The 22,143-nt window shown below is 50.5% G+C and overlaps 1 protein-coding gene across 3 annotated transcripts; it reads right to left on the minus strand.

Moving 5' to 3' along the window:
* On the minus strand, positions 1-21,585 carry QRICH1 (glutamine rich 1). Of its 3 annotated transcripts, XM_082768029.1 has the most exons (12): positions 21,505-21,585; positions 20,690-20,750; positions 16,927-17,256; positions 9,561-10,580; positions 6,017-6,194; positions 5,232-5,386; positions 4,432-4,546; positions 3,040-3,148; positions 2,552-2,703; positions 1,746-1,836; positions 746-939; positions 1-454 (listed from the first exon to the last, which is right to left on the minus strand). In XM_082768029.1, exons 3-11 carry the CDS (start codon positions 17,233-17,235, stop codon positions 747-749), a joined length of 2,322 nt encoding a protein of 773 aa, XP_082624155.1. In that variant the 5' UTR covers positions 17,236-17,256; positions 20,690-20,750; positions 21,505-21,585; the 3' UTR covers positions 1-454; position 746. The 3 variants fall into 3 exon arrangements, with proteins under 3 accessions (XP_082624155.1, XP_082624153.1, XP_082624154.1); XM_082768027.1 differs by lacking the exon at positions 20,690-20,750 and having other exon boundaries at positions 21,505-21,571; XM_082768028.1 differs by lacking the exon at positions 21,505-21,585 and having other exon boundaries at positions 20,690-20,827.
* Positions 21,586-22,143: the final 558 nt, after the last annotated feature.

Consider the following 22,143-nt stretch of genomic DNA (forward strand, 5'->3'; position numbering starts at 1 on the left):
CATGTTGAAAAGACGTGCTCGTCATTCTTAATAAACAACTAGAGTAAGAATACATAAGAGAAACAGGGTGGTATCTTTATATGATACACAAGTGTATGTTACAAGAATTCCATCAGGCACAGGAGCCTCAAGGTTTAAGGCCTCAACGTTAGGCCAAAAAAGAAGAGTGTGGTAAAGTTTGTACTTTTAACATCTAAAAATGTCACTTAAAGGTCTGAATAGAAATCGTTGTTTGTTTGTTTGTTTTTTTTCTTTGTATAAATGACAATTGTAGTTCACTCTCTCCTCTTCCTTCCAAGATAACAGCAAATTAACGTCCAAGCACAAGAAAAGATGCCTGCCTCTCTTCCACTGGCTGAGCAGGTCCATCCATCATTCTGTGCCCTCTAGGCTGCACGTGCTCCAAGGAGACAGAGGCCCCAGTCATCCAGGCCAATTCTGTAGTTCATATTTTCTACATCATAAAAAAAAACAGAGTCAACCAGCAGCTTTCCACAGCTCCCAGCTTGCAGGGGATATGCAGCCTCCAATGGTTCCAACAGTTTGATGTGTTGGGTAGGATACACAATGGGTAGGTTTTCCTTTAGATTCTTTTAAAGAGAAGAAGCCTAAAAGGGCTTCATAACTACACCAATAAAAAACCAAAAACTTAGGCATCTCCTTTAGTGTAAAAGTCTGTACAATTTATCTTTGCTTGTCCCTCCCCCGTCACCCCACCCCACCCCTTCTGAGCCAAGAAGGATGCCTTAGTGCATGGTGCTGGCATTAGCCACGGCAAGAGCTTCCTGAATCTCTCGTATCACCAGGATCCGGGTGAGCATCTGCTCCATCTGCTCTCTGCTGATCGGCTGGATGGAATACCAGATCGGGCTGTTGGGGGCCACCACTGGCTCCGGAGTCAAGTAAAACGTGTCATTCCGGCCTTTCACACTCTGGGGGCTGCGTGAGGAAGATCAGAAATAACCAGGCTAACGGAATGTCCTGGGAGGGAGAAACCACCACTGTCCTCATCCCAGGCTGCACAAATCCTGACAGGGGACACCTGGCTGACGAGACATGAAGGTACTTGGTCTGAAGGCATGGAGTTACTCCTAGAGACAACGGCGGTCCCAAAGTTTTTAGGCCATGCCAAGGTTAAAAAGCCATGGTGACAACTACAAGGAAGTAATCTTTATTTCACACTGGGAAGTAGAACAAACACTTGGCCTTAAAGGGCTTTCAGAGTGGAGCAAAAATCGGTTATTTTTGACATCTAAGCTAGCTGCAGAGCAATCCATGAAGAGGAACACGTACTTTAGCTATCAGAATCATCATAATTTGAAGGTGAGTCCTCTATGCCTCCCTCCAATTTCCAGTCCTCATTTTTGTTCAGAAGCCAATTTGAAAGGGACCCTCATCTCAAGTAGCGGATGCTTTCAGATCACTTGTTTGCAAGTCACAGGCAGAACAGCGAGCTTATGCCAACGCAACAAACCTTCAGAGTGAGTATAAAATTAAAAACAGCCAGTTCACAGGTCAGGATTTGTCTCTTTAAATACCGCAGAAGTTCTATGTTAAGTTAGGTGACAACATCGTAAAATTCCACCCTCTCATATCAATGCCCCTCCCCAGCTACGTAAATCTATGCAAATGCAGAAACTGTGCCAGCAGTAAGACGCTGCCCTAAAAACTAGGCCAGCTACAAGACGCAGTTCAACACAGCCACAGAAGACAAGCAGTAGTACATGTGGAACAGGGGCTCTCACCATTTGAAGAGGTAGAAGTCATACAGCTTTATCGGACACCTCAGGGGGTTCTCTGGATTCTCAGTCTGCTCCGCATACATGTCATCTGTAACTACAGACCAACCCCCCCAGATCTGTCAGACACGCTGTGTGAGAAGCACAACAAACTGAGCAATGCCACAGAGCTTCAGCACTCTGAAGCATCTCGTCACCATGCTGTAACTGATAATGTAACTGATAAGAGACATATGGCTGTTCCACGGCAAAACCGCCTGGTTGCGAGTACTCAGAGCGTTATATGGAGAGCTTGCTCTGTTCCCAGGCCTGCTGAACAACACAACCCACCCACACCCATCTTTCCATCTCTACCTGTGCCCCAAATGACAAATCTCACTACAGAGAATAAGATGCCTGAGCCAAATCCTGGCTGCATGCTTTTAGGAGGGCAGACCACGTTTATGTAGGAATTCTACATGGGCTCACTTGCATCCAGCACTTTGAATAAGGGAAGTCCTCCCAAAGAAGCTTCTCTCCCTGTTCATAAGCACTTACACCCAGTTGTCCCTTTGCCCATAAGAAACAGAAGAGAAAAGTTACCCTCAGCTCTTGATGAGTCCTATATTCCTCAGGTAAGTTGTGTCCCCAGAAGATACTTATTATCAGAAGGTACTACGCTCTCTCAGAGAGAACACACAGAAAACTCACTCTGTTAGGCTAATGATAATAATTAGCAGAGCCTTGGGTTCTCGTGGCCCTACCTGCAGACATCTCCAGGTCTCCTCAGGCCCAGTAAGTAAATATTCCCAAAGAAAACTTCTAGACACTACCTTTCTGGCCCGTCTGGTGTACGCCAAAAGCCTTCAGATAGCGGATACTCGTGCTTTTATCCTTGGGATTAGAAGGGTTCTTCTTGGTCTGCCTCAACACCTTGGAGAAGGCCAGCTTCATGTGCTGGTCTACTGTTTTCAACAGGAAGTATCTGAGCAGCAAGAAAAGAACACCGGACACTCAGAGGATACAATCGCTACAGTGATGTAGCTGTCCTTACTCCTCATGAGCCAGCTGAAGCTCAAACCAACACTGTTAAAGACTGTTCCAGCAGCAAAGCATGCAACAGCCAGAAGTCCAGCTTCCCTCTGTTAGCTCATTTCCTTGTTGTACTGCATCTGCTTTGCCTCATGGGGTTGCAAGAGGGCTGTTGCAACCACACAAAATACAGGAGGCTGCCCTAATCCAGTGCAGCAGTTTCCTACCACCCCTGTCAAAGTGTTTGAAGTTTTCATGCTGCAAATATCCCAAAGACCTAAGTACTTACTTTGTATTGAAAAACATCAGTGTAGTGAGCAAGGTGGAAGGGGAGTGAGCTCCTAGCTGCTTACACTCCCACAGCATCTCTTCTGTTACATGACTGGAGAGGACGTAACCTGCAAGAATCAGAAGTCAGCGTCAGGCCAGGAGACAGTTACAGCAGGAACACAGGCAGCATTTTAGAGTCTGGAAGTATGAGAGAACCTACAAATTTTAAGGGAAAGAGGAGATCTTTAATGATGTCAGATTCATTGCTGCACAGATGTATTTTTTAAATAGCAAACAATTTTATATATACGACAACCTCGAGTTGTAGAGAATATATTCCTGCAATATATCTATACGTCCCACCCAGAGAGAAATAAATACGCACTTAAACAGCTTTTAATTAATGGCCCGACTCCAATGCAGATGCTCCTAATCCAATAATATGTGAGAGCAGGCAGGCCAGTGTAACAAATCAGCTCTTGGCCCTGCGCACAGCTTCAGTCAGCACAGTGCCAAGTGATGTATTTGGACACATGAGTAATCCTTTGATTCTCAGACTTTTTTTCCTTTGTGTAGAAGAGAAATACTATACTCCAAATACACAGATAAATAGAAAAACAGACAGCAGTATGAACTCCAGGGCTTGTGGAATGACAAAGCACAGATCAAACAGCCAGAGTGAAAACAAAAGGCTTCCAAAACTCACGGTGCTACTTAGCTATATAGCCAGTAACATCAGCTACTTTGCTGAACACAAGCAATAGCTTCTTCATTGACACATAATCAGATCAAAGGGAATGAAGTCCTAAGAAAGCAGGTTTCTGCGCTCTAAAAATGCAATTCTTACCCTAGCTCTTATACACAAAATCGGTCTCTTTTCTAACTCCTCCTCCACCCCTGTAGCCATCATCTCGTCAACACAAGTTTGAGATGAGCTGCATTTCATTGCAGCAGTCGAGGCTCTAACCATGCATTTTTAGTTGGTCCCGCAGCCCATATCCATCTGGCTACATGGCAACATGAGGGTGTTGCATCATCTCCCGGAGCTACGATACTTATTAGGGGCAAGATGTATTAGTGCTTCAGATGAGGAAGCTCGATTCGGATCAAGGATCAGCTGGCTTCCAAGCAAGCCAACCCCATGACAGTACAAAATCTCAACTATCCGCCTTCTCGTGGGTGAGAAGTAATCGTCAAATAATCCTCAGCAACAATCGGGGCTAGAGCCTGACACGTGCAATAACCTCAGCATTCACTGTAGGTGCAACATTTTTCTCCCTATCAATGTGATCCATCCTAGGGACATTAATTATTTTGAAAGGATTTCTGTTCAGACTACACTCAAGCTGTAGTTCCATTTAAACATTCCAAGCTCTGGAAACTTTTAATGTTCATAAAGGCAAGTTCTTACCAAGAGGGGAAACACGAGGTTGTACGTCCTTGAGAACTTCATGCAGCCATTCAGTGAACCGAATATAGTAGAGATCTGAGAAGATGTCATCTACTCGACCATTTTCAAAGAGATACTGTAAGAGATTCACAACACAGTCATATACACTGTCGTACAGGACAAGTAAACTCAGTCACTATCATGGAAATGCTAAGACAGGAAGAAAAAAACATCTTAGACAGCAAAGCTGGCTGGATTTCACCTCTTATTTTGTACGCGTTCATTGGAAGTTATTTCACATAACTGTCCTGTGTTCTCCAGATTTTTTCAGATAAGGAGACCCAATTTTCCTATCAGAGTTTAGTTCTGTTCCTGCAGCTCTTCCAGAAAGCACACCAATATTACCAGCTCAGACTTCCCACATCACACAAAGCTAAGTTCTTGCCTGTAAAGCTTCAGCTCGATCAAGTGCCGACATTGACAGGTTTCTCAAACATCACTCCTCTGCTCCCCTCTCCCCCAGAAAACCAAGCCTAAAAGCATTTATTGTTCTCACCACGATACTGAACTCAATTATTAACAATTCTTCACAAACTTAATTCAGGAGAAGAAAACATTGCTGCATATTACATTTCAACTACACCACTATTTTAGTATTTATTTTTAATGTAAGAACCAAAGAGACTCTTTTGTTATGAAATTGTTGGGAAGCTCAATAGAAGCCAGTCTCCTTTTTCGTTTTTTTAAAAATATAGAATCTCTCCCTGCACGTTCGGACAACACACACAGCACTGCTGCACACATAACTGTCCTCCCCCTACCTTCTGAATACACAGGAAGATATAATAGAGCACATCTGGATCATAGGGTTCACCATCACCATTTCGAGCTTCTCGTGTCATTAAGCATAGACCATAATTCAGCTCAGCCACAGCTGAAGAGATGAGATCTTCCTGGAACCTCAGCAGCTGACGCCCTGGAAAACAAAACAAAGCCATATTATTTAAGCCATAAAGCCATATTATTTCTGACCTTTCAGGAATGATTTCCCGTGTCTCCAGCAACGCCACTCTAGCCGGCAGGCCCAGTACTACCACATTCTCTCTGTATAATAAAGAAAACCAAAATAAATCAAGATCTTGGGCTGTCAGATCTGCTAAAAGATAAGTGGGCAAGAATCCAAGAGGAAGACTCTGCCCTGCCAGCTGCATGACGACCGCCTTCTTTTACCATGTCCACAATGAAATGCTGCCCTGCAGCAACAGGAAAACAGCAACTCCACGCCTGCCCTACCAGCGTGGCTGGCATGCACAGCCATTTTGTTTGTCCACACATTGCATCGCAGTCACACAATATCCTTTTCTACAGCCACCAGACTAGTTGCTCAAGTTGGCTCAGCACAGACCTATAATATTTCCCTTGGAACATGTCCTGTGGCAGTTGGATCACGCAATAATTAGTAGTGCAAAGTAAATCAAAGTTTAAACTTGAAAACAATCACTGACGGGACAAAATTGTTTAGCATTCTTCTCAAAAGCACCTTAACATTTCAGTCACTGAATAATCCCTACTTGAAAGGAAGGAAAGTCTGTGTCACGACACATACTTCCAATAGGTGCTAGCCTATTTTGGGCTTCTTTTTCCAGCTCTGCATTCTTGGTCTGTGCCCAGCTTTTCCACACTTCAAGCCCTTCTTCTGGCTTCAGAGAGTTTGGAAGTAGAAGTTCAGGTGAAGTCTGTGGCTGCGGCTGTGGTTCAACTTCAGCAACCTGAACGGTTTGAGCCTGTGACAGAAAATAGGTCGGTTATATACACTTCAGAACACAACAGTTACACAAAAAAAACCCACAAAACACAGAGCTACCACCAGCCCCAGGATACCAGCCTTTTGTAACACCCCTCTAAAAAGATCCATCCAGGGAATGCAGCCCTCGCTGTCTAACCTGAATTGCTGCTCAAGAAGGAGTATTTGCATCTCCGAGTATGGTTTTTTTGTTTAAATGGACGTATCTAAAATCCCTTCAGCAAATCCACACAGCTTGATGTTTGATGCAGTCAGAAGTCCTGCAGGACATCACAGGAGACCTAACAGCCAGCAGCAATCCTTGCTGCAATACCACAGAGCAGCTACTTCAAAGGCAAGGATCTTTATAGGGCTGAAGTCCTCTCAAGAACAGACTTCTGTGCTCCTCTCAAACAGTAAAATGAACAACTACAGCCTGCACCTGGGCTGCCCTGAGCACACTTGTTGTACACTGCTGGCATCCCACCCACCCTTGCCCATCAGGGGCAGGCTCTCCTCGTTAGCCTGTATTTAACAGGTAAACAGAACAAACATGCTCTGCTGTCTCTGACACAAACCAGTAAGATTAAGCAATTTGTGAGAGATATAAAATAATAGGCTAGAACACCGGTATCAAAACATTCATCCAACTGCAGTGAGGTGCTCTCAACTACCAAATGCTGCTGCACACTAGCTACCGTTCTCTGAACAGCTACAACGTGTCCTGCTACAGACCCAGCCAGGTCCTCAGACCTCCAAAAGTTTACTTTGGAACAGCATCTTAAGTCACCACGGATTACCTCAAACTGAAACTTACTTTACAGGCAATCAGTGGCACTTACCTGAAAGGAACAACAAATTCTACTGCTACACTCACTCAACGTTCTTCACTCCAGCTTCTCAGTCCCCTGCCGCAGCAAGTCTCACCGTCACCTTGGTTAACAAGGTTAACCTCAAGTTTTACTGCCCTTAGTCAAACCGTCATCAGCGGCCCTGACAGTTACAGAGATATCAACTCCTACATCTCAACACTTTTGCTTTCGATTTCTTAAGTCACCCCAAAAAGAAAGGCTTCGCCACAACGAAGTAACTTTCCCTTTGATACTGTTGATCTTCACTCAAAATTGCTCTGGCAGTACCACAGTGCAGGATGAAAGCAGGGCAGAGATTTAGGAATGCCTGCACCTTTCTTAGTGGAACAACAGTAAAAAGAAACAACCGACCAGCTGAAGAGGCAAAGCCAGTAAGAGCCTCAGACCGGAGCTTTCAGACAGGCTGCCTACCTCTGGTTTCGTGCGCTTTTGTTGCTGGTTTGTTTTCACATCAGCTCCCAGTAGCTGTGTGCATATCAGCGCCTCCATCACCATAGCTGCGGCAGGAGGCTGACTGAGAGGCTTCGGCTTTTATCAAAGGCAATAAAGCTGAAGCTGTCAAGCAAGCCTCTGGCTTAGAGAAGCCAGGAGTCCAAGGGCGAGCTGACACCTTGTCTTTGTAGGAGCCAGCACTGGGCCTCCACCCTCCTCGAGCCTTGCCCCACTGGGCTCCAACAGAAAGCTGCAGGGAGGCAGTCCTCTGCCCTGGCCTCACAGCCCTCATCTGCTGCGACGGCAGGCACACGGCCTGAGTTAGTGCACAGGCCTGCAAGGTGCTTAAGTGACTTTTGGTGTGCTTCAACAACAGGGCAAAATAGCTGCAACTTGCCCCAGTCAGCGGCAGTTAAGCTGACACTGCAGCAGGGATCATCACATCAAGAACGATGCGTGGAAGAGCTACTGCAAGAAGCAAAGCTTGGTGTTATTCCCCCCCAGCAGCACAATGCCAGAGGACTGGGAGCAAATTTCTTAGTGTCACAGTTGTGAGACACAACACCCAGAAGCTGGATGCTCACCTGTAGCAGCTTTATTGCCCTCAGAGGAAGAGCCCATGCCTCCCTGTGCAGGGGATTATTCCACAGAGTTGTCATCAAAAACCTGCCCGATACCCAAGAACTGCAGGCCGCTACGCACAGGGATACACAGCGTTAGCAGAAGCTTTACAAGGAAATAATGGAGTTCCTGCTTTGGAAAGGATCCTATGAATGTACCTCATGCTCTTAAAATACGCTAGAAATAAGCCCAAATAATCCTCTTTAGCGGAAAGGCGAGGAGTTTTATCAACTTGGTTTGTTTAAGTAGCCAAAAGCAATAAACTGATCTCTCATATACCAACACAGGAAAAAAAATAAAGATCCAGAAGGCCCTTTGAAATCATCAAAGCCCCTCACTCAGATAAAAACCACACCAACACACGCGTTACAAGACCTATGAGCCGTGGCTCAAAGCACAGCTTTATAAAAGAGGGCACACGGAGATGCAGGGAGCCCCCTCCAGGGAAGACACGCTGCAGCCCACCGAGGTTGAGTCAGTTCAGGAACAATCAGATGTGACTGCCCTAAGCAATCCCCTCCGGCTCAGCGCTTGCTGATGAAGCAGAGGGCACACACATCTTTATAAAGCCAGCGGTGGTATTTATAAACTGCAAAGAATTTATAACAATATTTATGCTAGCACACTCGGGTATTTTTGCTCTCATTCCATTCAGCAAAAACAGGCTCTGACAGCTCAATCCCTGCACTTTCTGATAATACAAGAACTAGATCCGTTTGCACATGTAAGACAGGCCATTAATCGCCCTAATTATTCAAGTTTTAAAACCCAATTTAAAATTAGCTATGGCTTAAAGTTCGCAACAAAACCTTTCGAAAAATCATCAACACATTTGGCTGTCATGTTTGCCAGGCGTGACAAAGAGATGTTTCACTTGCCACTGGTCCTTACTGTGTCCCTGCACTGCAGGCATTTACAGGCAGCAGGACAAGGAGTGACAGCCAGGTATGCCTGATCCACGGAGCCTGCCCTGACAGCTGCTCAGATTTTGCCATGTTACCTGGGCACCAGATCTGCTGTGGACTCCAGGTGCTGCATAACACAAGTACCTGATGCCTAGGTGACTGGAGTATTTGTGCAGCTTGCTGTGCTGCAGTGGTCCCTGCCTCTCCACTGCCACCCCTAGAGCAGGTCAGGAGAAAACCACAGACTTGAGGATACCTGCTAGGAAGAAGCTAGCTAGCCACGAGCATTTATCTACTAATTTACACTACAAAGAGCGACACTGAACTTTCTTTTGGGCAGTTTTGCACCCTGTAATCATGTACCAACATTAACATGCTGCAGCCCTGCATCTATCAGGAGTCAAACGCCACCTGTTACGCCCAGACTGCACGGACAGCCACCTCTGCTTCCCACACACCAGCTGGCTGCTCACATCCCCTTCCCCAAAACATCTGCAAGTTGTTACTCACGGACCGAGACGCCGAAGTTAAACTTACCGAGCAGGTGACTTGTAGCTGCTGCTGCTGCTGCCCCTGCTCCTGCGGTGTGGGCTGCTGCTGTTGCTGCTGGGGGTCCCATATGTGCACTGTCTGTGCTGTGTTCTGGTACGTCCCTGCCACAGCCTGCACTGCCACTGGAATGTGGATGTTGCCATTCATAAACTGCGCCGGAAAGAGCGAATTAGCAAGAGTCTGCACCACTTCCTCGTGGGAGTTCTTCACGACCGAAGTACTTCCCACCATCTTATCCTTGTCGTCTTCCAGCTTCACGGTAGCCAGTGTCGTTGGCGAGCCGCTGACATGGACAGCGTTGTAGGCCTCCTGAGGGATGGCGATGTGGGTGATGTTTTGCTGCTGAAGGTCGCCACGCGGCTGAGCAGAATAAACGGGGATGGTCCAAGTCTCTCCAGTGGGGCTCGTAATGGTCCCAGTGGCACTGTACAGGTGGGCACTGTCCACCGTTAACAAGTCTGGCCGTAAGGAGACGTAGCTTTGCTGCTGGCCCTGAGGGATGGCCAGCACTGTGGCAACTGGCTGCCCTGAAATCGCATACGATACAGTGATAGGCATATCCACCTTGCGTTTCTTCACCGGCTGAAGGACGCTGGCCGTGCTGATCCGCCGCTCCCCCTCTCGCGGGGAGCCCTGCTGAGAAGGAGGAGGTGAGAGCGCCCCGACCGTCTGGATCTGGATCTGCTGGCCGCCAGTAATGGCCTGCCCGGCCACGAGCTGGGCCTGGATCTGCTGGTGCTGTATGTGTTCCTCCTGGATCTCGGCGGCCTGGATCTGCTGGGCAGTCTGCATGTGCTGCACTTGGATCTGAGCCGCCTGCAGCTGAGACGGGCTGGGGCTCTGAAGAGACTGACTCTGTATTGTCTGGGACGCCTGCTGCTGCCCCTGCCCTTGGATCTGCACCTGGACCTGTATGGGCTGCTCCGAAGCTTGGTGGACAGTGAGCTGCGGAGAGAGCTGCTGGGCGGAGACCTGCTGCGGCGACTGCTGCACCTGGACCTGGACCTGCAACGACAGCAGTTGGGCTGTTAGGGGCCAGCAAGCGCCAGCGACCGGACCGCGGGGCCATCGGCACGGATGCTCCATCCCCAGAGCTCCGTGCTCCAGGCTTCTCTGCTCGGATGCACCACTCCACGCATTAACCACATCACGACACTGATGTGAAGCTTCCTGCTACAAAACGCAGGAGTTTGTCTCATCCTCACTATGCCCTGAAGACCAATTTTACTGCTCTCAAGCCCGGCCCCAGATGGCTGCAGGATCACTCGCCAGTGCCAGGCAGCAAGAGCCACGGGTAAGCCGAAACCAGCGCTTGGCTCTTTCCACACAAAGCAGAGAAATCTTCTCTTGAAACCAACTGTTAATAGTAGCACCACACAAGCAGGTGTTAGCACAGAAAATATTGCAAGTTTCATGGGAATCTGTCGGGAGCTAAAGGACACCGCTACAGCATTTGCGTTTGTAGGCTGTAATTAGAAGTTAACTTTAACCATTTACTAATTCCATTTATTGTCCGAGTTATTCAGCTGTATTTTCTAGCACATGCACTTACACAATGCTGAATAATATGGACAAAATATTCACGGACACAGTTCATTGTAGCGCAGGGAAAATAGACATCCTCAAGCTGATGTCTCCACTCCCTGAGGCCTGCTCTGCTCTCCTCTTCTCCCCAGAGGCTTCCCCACTTCACCCCAAACACTCTGTTGCATTGCCTTGTTCTAGAAGGGACATCCCAGGCTTCCATGATCACTTCTCCAGGCTTCCCTAAAGCCACACCTTAAGGGGGAAGAATCGCTCAACCTCTCCTCTCAAATCCACCTGAGGGATGTAGAGCTTTAGTGGTGACACCTACAAGGGCCACATGATGTTTGAAGCAATTTAGTCCCAAAACGGTGCCTTCCTGCTCACGTTGCCTCACCCTTTTCTACCTGGCTTATCAGAGCCAGTCAAGCTAACCTAACATTTGAACAGACTTCATACTCACTCAGGTCTACGCTGCATGGATAAACAAAATCTCAACCCCACTTCCCAAAGCGACCTCTACCAAGTTTTAAAAAACGTGAGGGATTCCTTTGCAGCCAATTAAGAGCTGGTAAGCACTAAGCGGGAAGGCAAAATGCACCAGTGGCAGAGCGATTTGAAGCCCCCTCCTGTTAAGAACCCATTCTGTTCTCAGGAAGACTGGAGAATTTTAGAGGCTCCTGCTGACAGCTACGTGCGGTAATCCAGATGCTGTGGGCTTTATATCATTTCCTGCAAGGTAACAAGACACACATGACCTCCCGGTGCAACTGGAGGCTGTTCCCTCTTGTCCTAAATGTTGACTAAGAAGACCTTACAAGCACCCCCACCGCCATCACAGGCGCAATTTTACATGAGAGTTTCTGTTACTGATTTCATGTAACACAACGTAAAGAGGGCATTTCTGCTGTTGGCAGTGAGACTTGAAAGCCTGCTCCTTAAGTAAAAAAAAATTCAGCATGTGAGCACACTTACAAAGGCAGCGAAATGGGTTTAAGCAAGAGGCATCATCAGCAAGAGGCAGAGGCTAAGAACAGACCAGACCAGACAGCATTTTCTCCTTTCTGCCTTTAGAACCTAAGCCTGCTGCCTCCCAAAGCCACGGGCAACTTCCCTAACTTTCAGCAGGTGATGAGCCACGACCTCAAGTCACACGATACTCCCTGAGGCTGAAATCCTGACCCCCATAACTAAATGCCTTGCTGCTGCTTTAGAGCTCACACAGTTATTTTCTTTAAACACCCAAAGAATGAGGCCAGACCCAAGCAAGAAGGCAGACTCCAGGAGCAGTGGATGCTCTCCACACCGCTGACATCGTGTTTCTGACCAGAGATTGCTCCTACCACATACTGAAGGTCTGCCTGCTGCACGTCTTACACTGACCCACTGATGGAGCTTGGTATCTGAGACAAAAGGACAAAGAATTACACCAAAAAGCATCAGTGGCTGACTTTTTAAAGTACCCCGTACAGAGAGGAATGTTTGAAGTTTGCGAGCCAAGAACAACAGAGAGAACAATCTCCAGCCTTAGAGCGAAGATTTAAGGCGAGGACGTGTTAAGCTGGGAATTCCTGGGTTATACTGGTACCACAACCCAACACGCCACGTTACGGCGCTGAGGCTGCTCATTGTCAGGAGTTTGGGTGCAGCAGCATGGAAAGAATCACTTCCCAGCAGGCTGTGATCACAAAGAGAAATGCATTTTGTTTTTTTTTTTTACCATAAAGCAGCTAGAAGTCGGACCAAAGAGTAGTAGACCAGAGAAGCAAAAGCATTAGATGTCATTTCAGGATGTCATTTCGGGAAATCATTCATTTCACTTGATGATCAATCATCAATTCATCATCAGATGACGTTTCAGGAAACCAGGCTGAAAATGCACTGCCCTCAAAGGGTCCTAAACCCAAGTGATCCCAAACACGGGGCTCCTTCTATCAGAAGGCACCTAGAGCACTCACATGAGCACACAGCAGGTGAAGAGCCTGCTCCCCAGGCAGCAGGAAACGGTGAAGCTGCTATTCAGCTGCTGTACAGGAAGTGCTTTGCTATCTGTCAGAGTAAACAAGGCCTACGGGGAGTGTACAAGTCAACCTCTCCGAACCACCACCAGGTTCTCACTGCAGTTTTTTTCCCTCTGCTCATTCATCAACATCAGTAAGACAATTCCGCAGGCCGCGCTGGGTCTCTGCGTGTTTGAACAGTGACCGTACCAGGATTATGTTGCCACACCGTCCTCTGGGGCAGGATTTAGACCTGAGACAGCTGGAACATGTGAACCAGGGAGAGCAAAACCTTCCCCTCCTAAAGAGAAACCTATTTCCATATACAAAAGCGGGCTATCTTTAAAACATCCCTCGTGATCACAGCCATTCTCTGAAGCGGCAAACCCAGCAAATGGTAACAAATCTGAGCTGCCACGCTAATATTGCTTATATTCACGCTTATATTCACGCTAATATTGCTTATATTCAAAGATAAGCAAACAGGAGCCCTGCCTCCTGTCAGAGAAAGCCACATCCATCAAAAGTGAAACAAGTATGTATTCTGCGCAGAGCCAGGGCTAAGGTTTTCTTCTGAGCTCCTTAAGTGCATCTTTCCCTGCCTCATGTCATTAATGCTGCCCAGCTTCCTAGCGTGGTCTGAAGCCACAGAGCAGATCAGGGGAAGGCAGAAGAAGATGAACAGCCAACCCCTAAGGAATCGAGGAGTTAGAAAGGCATCAGCTTTCATGGTTTATGCAGTCTTTTCATCATCCCCTACGTAGCCTGACAGTCTTGCTCCCCTGTAGTGTCTTCCCCACAGCCCCAGCCCAAGAAGCTCTTGCAACCTTGCCACCAGACTGTCTTAAAAAAAGGCCAGAACTGAGGGTCTTCCCTGCGTGCACTGTGCACATCCTACACAAACACACTTACTCTCCTCTGCTGTTCTTTCAGCTAAATCTTCTTGCACGCACACACGAGAAATGAAAGGAGGAAGAGGTTCACTATCTCTGCAGAAATACCGTGCTCTGTAAGGCAGTGCTAACACCTCTCACTGGTATCATCTCTTCTATGGCCTCAGTGCTCAGCACCAGCTGGGAACAATCCTACCAGAGGCAGAGCTGACAAACTCTTACTCGAGTGGAGCAAAACACAGCCCCTCCCAGACATCCTGGATGCAGGGAGCAGGGTATGACAACTTGGCAAATTATTTCTTAAGATGGTTAATGGCATCACTGTGATACTGGCCATGGAAAGAGCTCCAAGACACTTCACTGCAGCATGGACGAGTACCTAACCTAACTGAACAGCTGCTTCCCCTTGTCTTTGAAACAAATGTTAGTCACCAGCTTGTGGAGCATTTTAGGAAAGAAAACCCTAAGGTGGCAAGTTCTCCTTCACACAGGAGCTTTATTCTGCTAGGATAAGTAAACCCAGCAGCAGCCAGGTACAGTCTTTGTCACAGCAAGACCGAGGCTGAAACCCGAGCACCGTCTATCTTTATGATCATAAGGTTGTCATCGGCGCTCGGAGCCGCGGGGTCATCTGACCCGCGATATTATTAGTGGCCTGCAGCCCTGCTGTCACGCCGCCAGCCACAGGCACCGTCATCCGAAGGGTCTTCCACCGATGTGCAATTGGATTAGCGAGACCTAAACGGATTATCGAGTCAAGTAGCGGGATGACATAAGTTTGATCAAAATCTTGGAGCCTTGGGAGGGCGACGGAAAATCCCCGCAGCTCAGCACAGCGAGGCAGCCGAGCGGGGCGCGCTGCCCCAGGGGCACGCTGTCCCCAGCCCAGGCACCACGCTGCTACCGCTGCCACAGCCACCGTGGGGAAGCAGGGAACGCTGAATCAGGGGTCTAACACCCATCACACCTCGGTCAGAAACCTCGGGAGACAGAGCACTAAGCACGCTCACAAAGGGGTATGGCGTTCCTCCACTAGGTTCTTGGGGAAAAAAGAAGGTTAATTCGTTCCCTTTGAGATCATTCTGATCCAGATGGTAAAAGAGATGTGAACCCAGGTGCGCTGTGATGCACAGAAGCTGCAGCTGTACCTAGTGCCAGATGTGCACCAGAGTGTTTGGGGGACTGGCAACAGGCTACAGTGAGCCACACGCTAGGCAGTGAAAACACTAATTAGGGTCTGTACTGACGGATGCTAAAGCAGCTTTTTTTAAAGCAGGTATTTTAAAGCAGAGTCGCACCAAAAACAAAGGAGAAAGAGTACACAGCATTTTTTAGGAGAGGCTTCTGAAAGTTTTACTTTCATTAGATATTTTTCTCCTCAAGGTGCAGGCCATTTAGTTTAAAAAATAGGAACAGGTTTTTGGCAGCAACTCTACAGTTATTTCCAAGAAGGTCAGGAGTTTATTTTCCTCTGGAGTGCTTGATATATGACCTCCCTCCCTATCGCCGCTACTACAAGGCCTGCAACAGTCAAGTGTGAACTTTGAGAAGTTCTGGAAGGAGGCGGCAGCAGCAGGAAATTATATATAATATTCCTTTTAACTCGTAAAATTGGTATGGGGCCTTCAGCATCTTCAAGGCCAAAAAAAAAAAACACCCGACTCTCCTACTAGTTCTTCTACTGAACTGAAAAATGAGACTTCTCCCAAAAAATCTGCTGGCTGGCAGAACCGAAAGCAGCCTTGACCAGTTTTAATAGACTCACACAGAGATCTAAGGCATCTGTCTGCGAGACTAGAGGCTTTTCTTCTTCAAAAGCCTTGCAACATGAGTTACTGTAGGGCAACAGGTTAGCGAAGTCCTAGTTGAGCATTCATTTACTCAACAGAAAGAGTAATTGGAGAGAAGCTACCCAGGGAAAGAGGAAAGTTTGTCTTTACTGGAGGGGAAGAGCACCCAAGTGAGCTGTTAGCACAAGTCTACTGCACTGCGGCAACTCCCCGCGACCTTATCTCCAGCCATTTGTCTCCCTACCCTCATTTGGTGCAGAAGAAGAAAGGTCGCAACTTTATGCTACAGAAGGCAGAAAGATTCCTATCTGAGGCGTATCGGAGCCAGAGCTGCAGTCTGAGTCCAGCTGCTTGGAGACATTGTCAGGGAACCTTGGTAAATGCCTTGCCACCTATGTTCAAGAAACGTGCTTGAGGGCCAAGGCAGTTACTCCAGTCATTCTAAGTCCTATGGTTTTTGCCTGGCGCTGGATTTTGCTCATTCAATACTTAATACTAATTACTTTAAGACCTGCTAAAAAAAAAAAAAAAAAAAAAAAAAAAAGGCTGCAGAAGACTCCTTCCACTGTGCAACTGAGCAATCTTCCTTGACATACACACATCTTTCAGGGTATGCTTCCTGAAAGACATCTTACCAGAGTCCATCACTTGACTTTGCTACATTTTCACCCAGCTTAAAAGCCACGTCAAGAACTACAACTTTTAGAATATCCAAGTAAAATCATTTAAAGAGTACTTTAAAAAAATAATAATGGAGAGTTAGATCCCAGGGCCACTCTAACCAACCAAAGTGAGCCCAGCAGAGGGGGAAGGGTATTTATAGCTGCTTCACGCGGCGCGCACGGCTTCAGGGAGCTGTGTACATGCCAGAACTGTCAACCATTTCTCAAAGAGGTTACACCACTGCATTGCTATGTATGTTACTCCTCCTACAGAGGGGCTCAATGGAGGCACAGTCAAGAGAGAAATTTACTACCAAATTCCTCCAATGAAAGGGAAATAGCGTTGTTCTATATAAAGTTAATTGGTCCTGCTTCTTAAGTGCTTGCCCGTGGCTTCAGGTTAGACAGCAGCTGGCTCTGCACACCGTGCCGTGGGTTAGCAAGTCACACACACGCACTTGGGGGTGATTTAGGGCGCTTACCTGGACTTGCTGGGGTTGCTGAACCTGTATCTGCTGCTCTTGCTGAGTTTGCTGCTGGACACTGGTTGTCACAGGGCACGCAAGTTCGAGCAAAGACCCAGCCACCTCTGTGCTGTCCGTGTAAATGCAGTTGCCACCCTGCTGATACACCATGGTGGTGGTGGCGGTCTGCTGAAACTCCTGCAGGGCTTCCGGCCCCTTGGAAGCAAGGGAGTCCAGGAACTCCTTCATCCTGTGCTGGGGGATCGTTCGCGCCTTCACGCGGATGTATTCTTCAAAGGAAATGGTGTTCTCCAGAGAATTATTCATATTGCAAGGTCCTGAGGGTTCCTTAAGGAAAGAGAAAGTGAAAACTCTTAACTGCGGCACTCCTCCAGCGCAAGGATGCTCCCAGCTCCAGGAAATTGTTTCTCACCCCGAGTACCAGAGCACACCAGCAAACATGCACAGCCGGGTGCCCTGGGACAGGTGCTTTAGTTTTAGGGGGCATCTCGCACCACTGAGCCCTTCTGGAGTTATCCCTCAGCAGAGTCTGACCAACAACCAGGTGTGATCACGGTGCCCATCTCCAAGGGCTCAGCGCCCCGTACCGTCTCCGAGCACCGCACTTCACCCAGACCAGCAAAATCCCATCACGGACTAACCCAAGTCACGTGTTTCACTCATTTGCAGCATGCAGTATTAGTGAGAGAAGCTCGGAAACCAACATCCCTGGCCCTGCTCTGCAGTCCCAGAGGTGGGAGAACCAAGCAGGGGGTTCTGCCAGGCTGTGCAGCTAAGGGGAAGCCTCAGACGCAGCATTCACCCGCTGCTTGTAGGGCTAGCACAGCCCCATCGCTCTGACAGGGCAAGCAGGAGAGTGCTGGAACCAAGAGGTTCCTCGGAGCGGGAACTACAGGCACAGAGAAGCAGAGCTCCAGAAATAAACCAGGCGGCAGCAGCACCAGTTCTTGATGGTGCTTTTAGTATAAGAGGTTACAGGAAACATGCCGGGTATGGGGAGAGAGGAAACCAGGTGAGAGCAAAGGAGAAATAAAAGCTGAGTACACCTGAGAGCAGCAGAAAGCTCTAGGGTACGCGCTGACAGCATCCCTCTCCCCCTGACTTGTTTAAACCCACAAAGGGCTCCTGCAGGAAGCGCACAGCCTGCTTCTGAGGCACTTGTTAGTCCCGATAAAGGGTAAATAAAGTCCAGCTGTAACACCACCAGCTGCTGAGGGGGCTGTGAGATGTGAAGCAGCACAAGACTGGGACCAGAAGAGGAAAGTTACTGGATCTAGCTGCAGGTAGGGAACAGGACACCACCGCTGTGCGCACGCTTTGGCTGAGGTTCTAATGAGAGCAAGCAGGAAAAGCAGAACCCTTTAAATCATTTCCCAGCGATTTAATGGAGCGGAACCAGGACAGAACCCCCTGACTGAACACACTGCCACGGCCGTGTGAGAACGGCAGCAAGTCCCGGGCTGTCGGTGGCGCCCAGGTGCTCCCCAGGCCCAACCCCAGCAAGCGCCGGAGCAGATCCTGACCGCGCTTACCAGTACGTGACGCCAGGCTAAGCACACAGCAGCTTTTGTTTGCACGGAGGTTCATGGCTAGAGCATTGAACCAGGCCCACCGGAAAAGGAATAGCAAAGGTAAGGGGAACACACGAGAGGCGCTGAACGCACGGCTTCTGCAGGTATTAACAGCAGCTGGTGCTCCGTGGGGTCGTTACAGAAAATATTCTGGAAATGTGTCGGGGTTTAGTGATAAAAAGCACAGGGTAACAGCGTTTGCTTACCAACCGCACCAGTTCTGTACAAGTCAGCAGAGGGAAGCCCCCCAGAGCTGCACACAGACAGGTCTCCTGCCTGTCGGTGACTCTGCTCTGTGCAGGAGCTAACAGACTGTTCACTTCGCTGCTGCCTTCGGGAGCTCTCCTCTGGGAGATGCCCAAGAGAAAGCCAGGCATCCCTAAGCTCAGCTCTCCCCAGCAAAGAGGCCCTGTACCTCTGTTAATTAACCCCTTCCCAGGTGATTGCTGCCTGCATGTTCAAGGTGACACTGACGGGGAACAACCTTGCTGATGCATCTGCCTACAGGACCCAGACCGGGCACACTTAAATCTTGCACCTAATTGTAAGGAGCTCCGTTAGATCCTCTCAAGCTGGAAAACTCATTTGGAGTCATCAGTTTGCCCCAAGTTTCTGCTGGGAACTTTCACACGTTGGACCTCAGCCCCACAGGGAAGCTTTCAGAGGGCATTCACTGTGTGTGCCCACGCAGAGGCGCGCCAGGAGCCACGGCTCCTGAGGGACGAGCCTTGAGGATATCGTGCTGGGAGCCCAGGAGGGAACCCTCCGGGTGCTCGTCCTCACGGTGAAGGCAGCGTGCCAGCACGGTGCTGCTGAACTGCTGGGCTCACCTCTCAGCACACCTCCTGCCTTCCTGCTCGCCGCCGCACTCATGCTTGCTATGCTGGAAGGGCTCGGGGAATCGAGCCCCGGGTTGCTCACTCTCCGTTAATCTTGTCAGGGGAAGGAGCGGGGAGCTGAGCAGGGCCGATCTTTTCAGCAGCAGTTATCCATTAACCCGTGGAGCTGAAGTTACGTCACCCACCATCACCCTCTAAGGCTCCTGCATCACTTGGAGGACTCCAGCCCCTCTACCCAGCGCCGCTCGGACACGCACCGTGCTCCTGCACAGCAGAGACCAGAAGCCACCAGAAACCCAGAGACACAATCACCAGGCCCAAAGACGAGGAGATCCACCACCAGCACGCCACCTACCTCCTCTGACCACCAGGAAGCAGAACGAATAGCACCAATTCCTTAATGCAAACCCTTGCCCCAGCTCTGCTGCTCCATCCTAACCAGCTCTTTAGCAAGCAGGGGAGACAGAAGCCTGCTAGCCCAGTCTGGTGAACCTTGCCTGTCACACGCTGTGAGAAGGAAGCTCTTGTGTTCTCTTCTAGCATGGAAAAATCTTTATTATCCACCTGAAGTTGCCGTGCTGAGAGCCACTAGCACCTGGAGCAGTGCAGTGCCTGTCTGAACCTCTGGAAATCCAGCCACAGACCGGAGCCCACTGCACCCCGAGGGACTTCCAGCACTGCTCCTGCTCCAAACCCGCAGCGGGACCTCCCCTCGCTTTGCTTTGCAGCCCCCAGCTGCGGGGAGCAGAGGAGAGCTGAAGGCACCTCAGGGAACGGAGCAGCCTGGGGAGGTTTCTGTGCATCACCCTGCCTGGGGATATTTAACGGCGAGCACCGAGCTGCTCAGAGCTGTGCTCCACAGAACTGCGCGCGGCTACAGAGGTACCAGGTCCGGGTGCAGATTCAGGTAAGCAATGCCACGCCAAGAAGCCACATTTTTTAAACTAAACCCACCTGTTTCTGGCAGAAGAGCCCCTTAAGGCTCAGTGGCGCATTCAACAGGCTTTTGTACTGCAACACACAGCTCGCTGCTGCAGTCACTGCTTTTAACGCTCCTAAAACAGACTGAGGGGTGCGCTCCCTCAATCCATTAGAAATAACAAACATCCATCCTTACTACACCCCAACAGCGTGTTTTTAAGACTTGATTTTAAAACCAAAAAGGAGCCTCCGAGCAGAAAGCTTTCCTCTACCGAGGGCTGCCATCCTTCCCCGGGCGGCAGGACCGCGCTTTCCAGGCGCTGCGTTCCAGAGCCTGTCCGAGGACCAGGGGCACACGCGGTTAGTGGGCACAGCTCAGGCGGAGGTTACCGAGCACACACACCCGACTCGCAGCAGGTCCGGACTCACCAGTCACCATGGTGCATGTGTTTCTGCTGCTCTTGTCCTGAGCCCTTAGCCTTGTACCGTTCTGGAGAAGACAGAACAAAGAAGCCCTTTCCATCCCCAGCTCCTTTCCCTTTTTTTTTTTTTTTTTAATTTTTTTAAGCCCGGTTGAGCCGTTTAAGGAACATTTTACTTACAAAAATAATTAAAAAAATAAAATACCACAACAACCCACCCAGCGGGCCGGACAGCCGGCACCTGCCCGGGCCGTGCAGGCGGAGCTGAGAACAAGGCAGCAGCGGTGACTGTGCCCGGTGCCACGGGGAGGGCGATGGGGTGAAGGGGGAGGGGGGGATCCGGGGATCCTCCTAGAGGGGCTGGAGCCCCCCCAGAGCCCCGGGGCCGCCTTTGTTCCCCGGGGGGGCGGCGGGAGGAGGATGAAGAAGAGGAGGAGGAGGAGGAGGAGGAGGAGGAGGAGGAGGCGGCGCCGCGCCCCGGAGCCATGTTGGGGGCTCCACCGGGACGGCGGCCGCCGAGGGCCGCGCCGGGGCCGGGGCCGGGGCGGCGCCTTCCGGTGCGCGCTCACGGCCGGCGGCAACGAGTGCGCGGGGCGGGCAGCGGGGGCGCGCCCGGCGCGTGCCCGCGACCAGGCCGCGCGCGTGCCCGCCCCCCCCCTTCCCTCCCCTCACACACACACCGGGCCCGCGCCGCCCCCGGAACCGCCGCCGCCTCCCCTCCCCCCCCGGCCCGCCGCCCCCTCCCTCCCTTTTTCCCCGTTCCCCTCCCTCGCTCCCCGCCGCTCCCGGCCCCGCCCCGCTCCCCCCCCGGCCCCGCCTCACCCCGGCCCCGCCGCCCTCGCGCCGCCGCCGCCGCCTCGGCCCCGAGCCTCTGCCCCTCACAGCTCGCTGGGCGCCATCTTACATTCAACCCCCCGCAGCCAATCGGCGCGCAGCCTCGGCCTCGCGAGAGCGCGGCCCGCAAGTCCCGCGAGAGCTGGGCGCCGCGCCACGCCCCGCGCCTTAAAGGGGACGGCGCCGTTTTGGGGGGGGGGGTGGGGACGGGGGGTGGGGCCCACGCGGGGCGGGGACACGCGTGGGGAGCGGGGAGGGCCGCGGAGGGTGGGGGGGTGGATGGGTGGGGGGTGGTGGGGAGCGGGCCGTGGGGCTCCGCTGAGGTGTGGGGTGCCTGCTGGGTGCTCACAAAACCCCCGTGGGGTGCCCACGCGGTACCCACGCGGTCCCCGTGGGGTGCCCACGCGCCCCCGTGGCTGCGTGGAGCCGGCTAGGCCCGTGGGGGGGGGCGTGGGACAGCACTGAGGCAGCCCACGGGGCTGGGGACCCCCCCCAGAGCCCTCCACAAGGCCCTCCCACGCCCACACCCCCCCCCCAGCCCTCCCGTGTCCCCCCCCCACTCGTGTAAGACCCCCCCCACGCGTGTAGGACCCCCCCCAGCCCCATAAAGCAGCGAGTGCACAGAGC

Source organism: Aythya marila (genome assembly GCF_965140915.1).
Source record: "Aythya marila genome assembly, chromosome: 10".
NCBI classification, from domain to species: Eukaryota; Metazoa; Chordata; class Aves; order Anseriformes; family Anatidae; genus Aythya; species Aythya marila.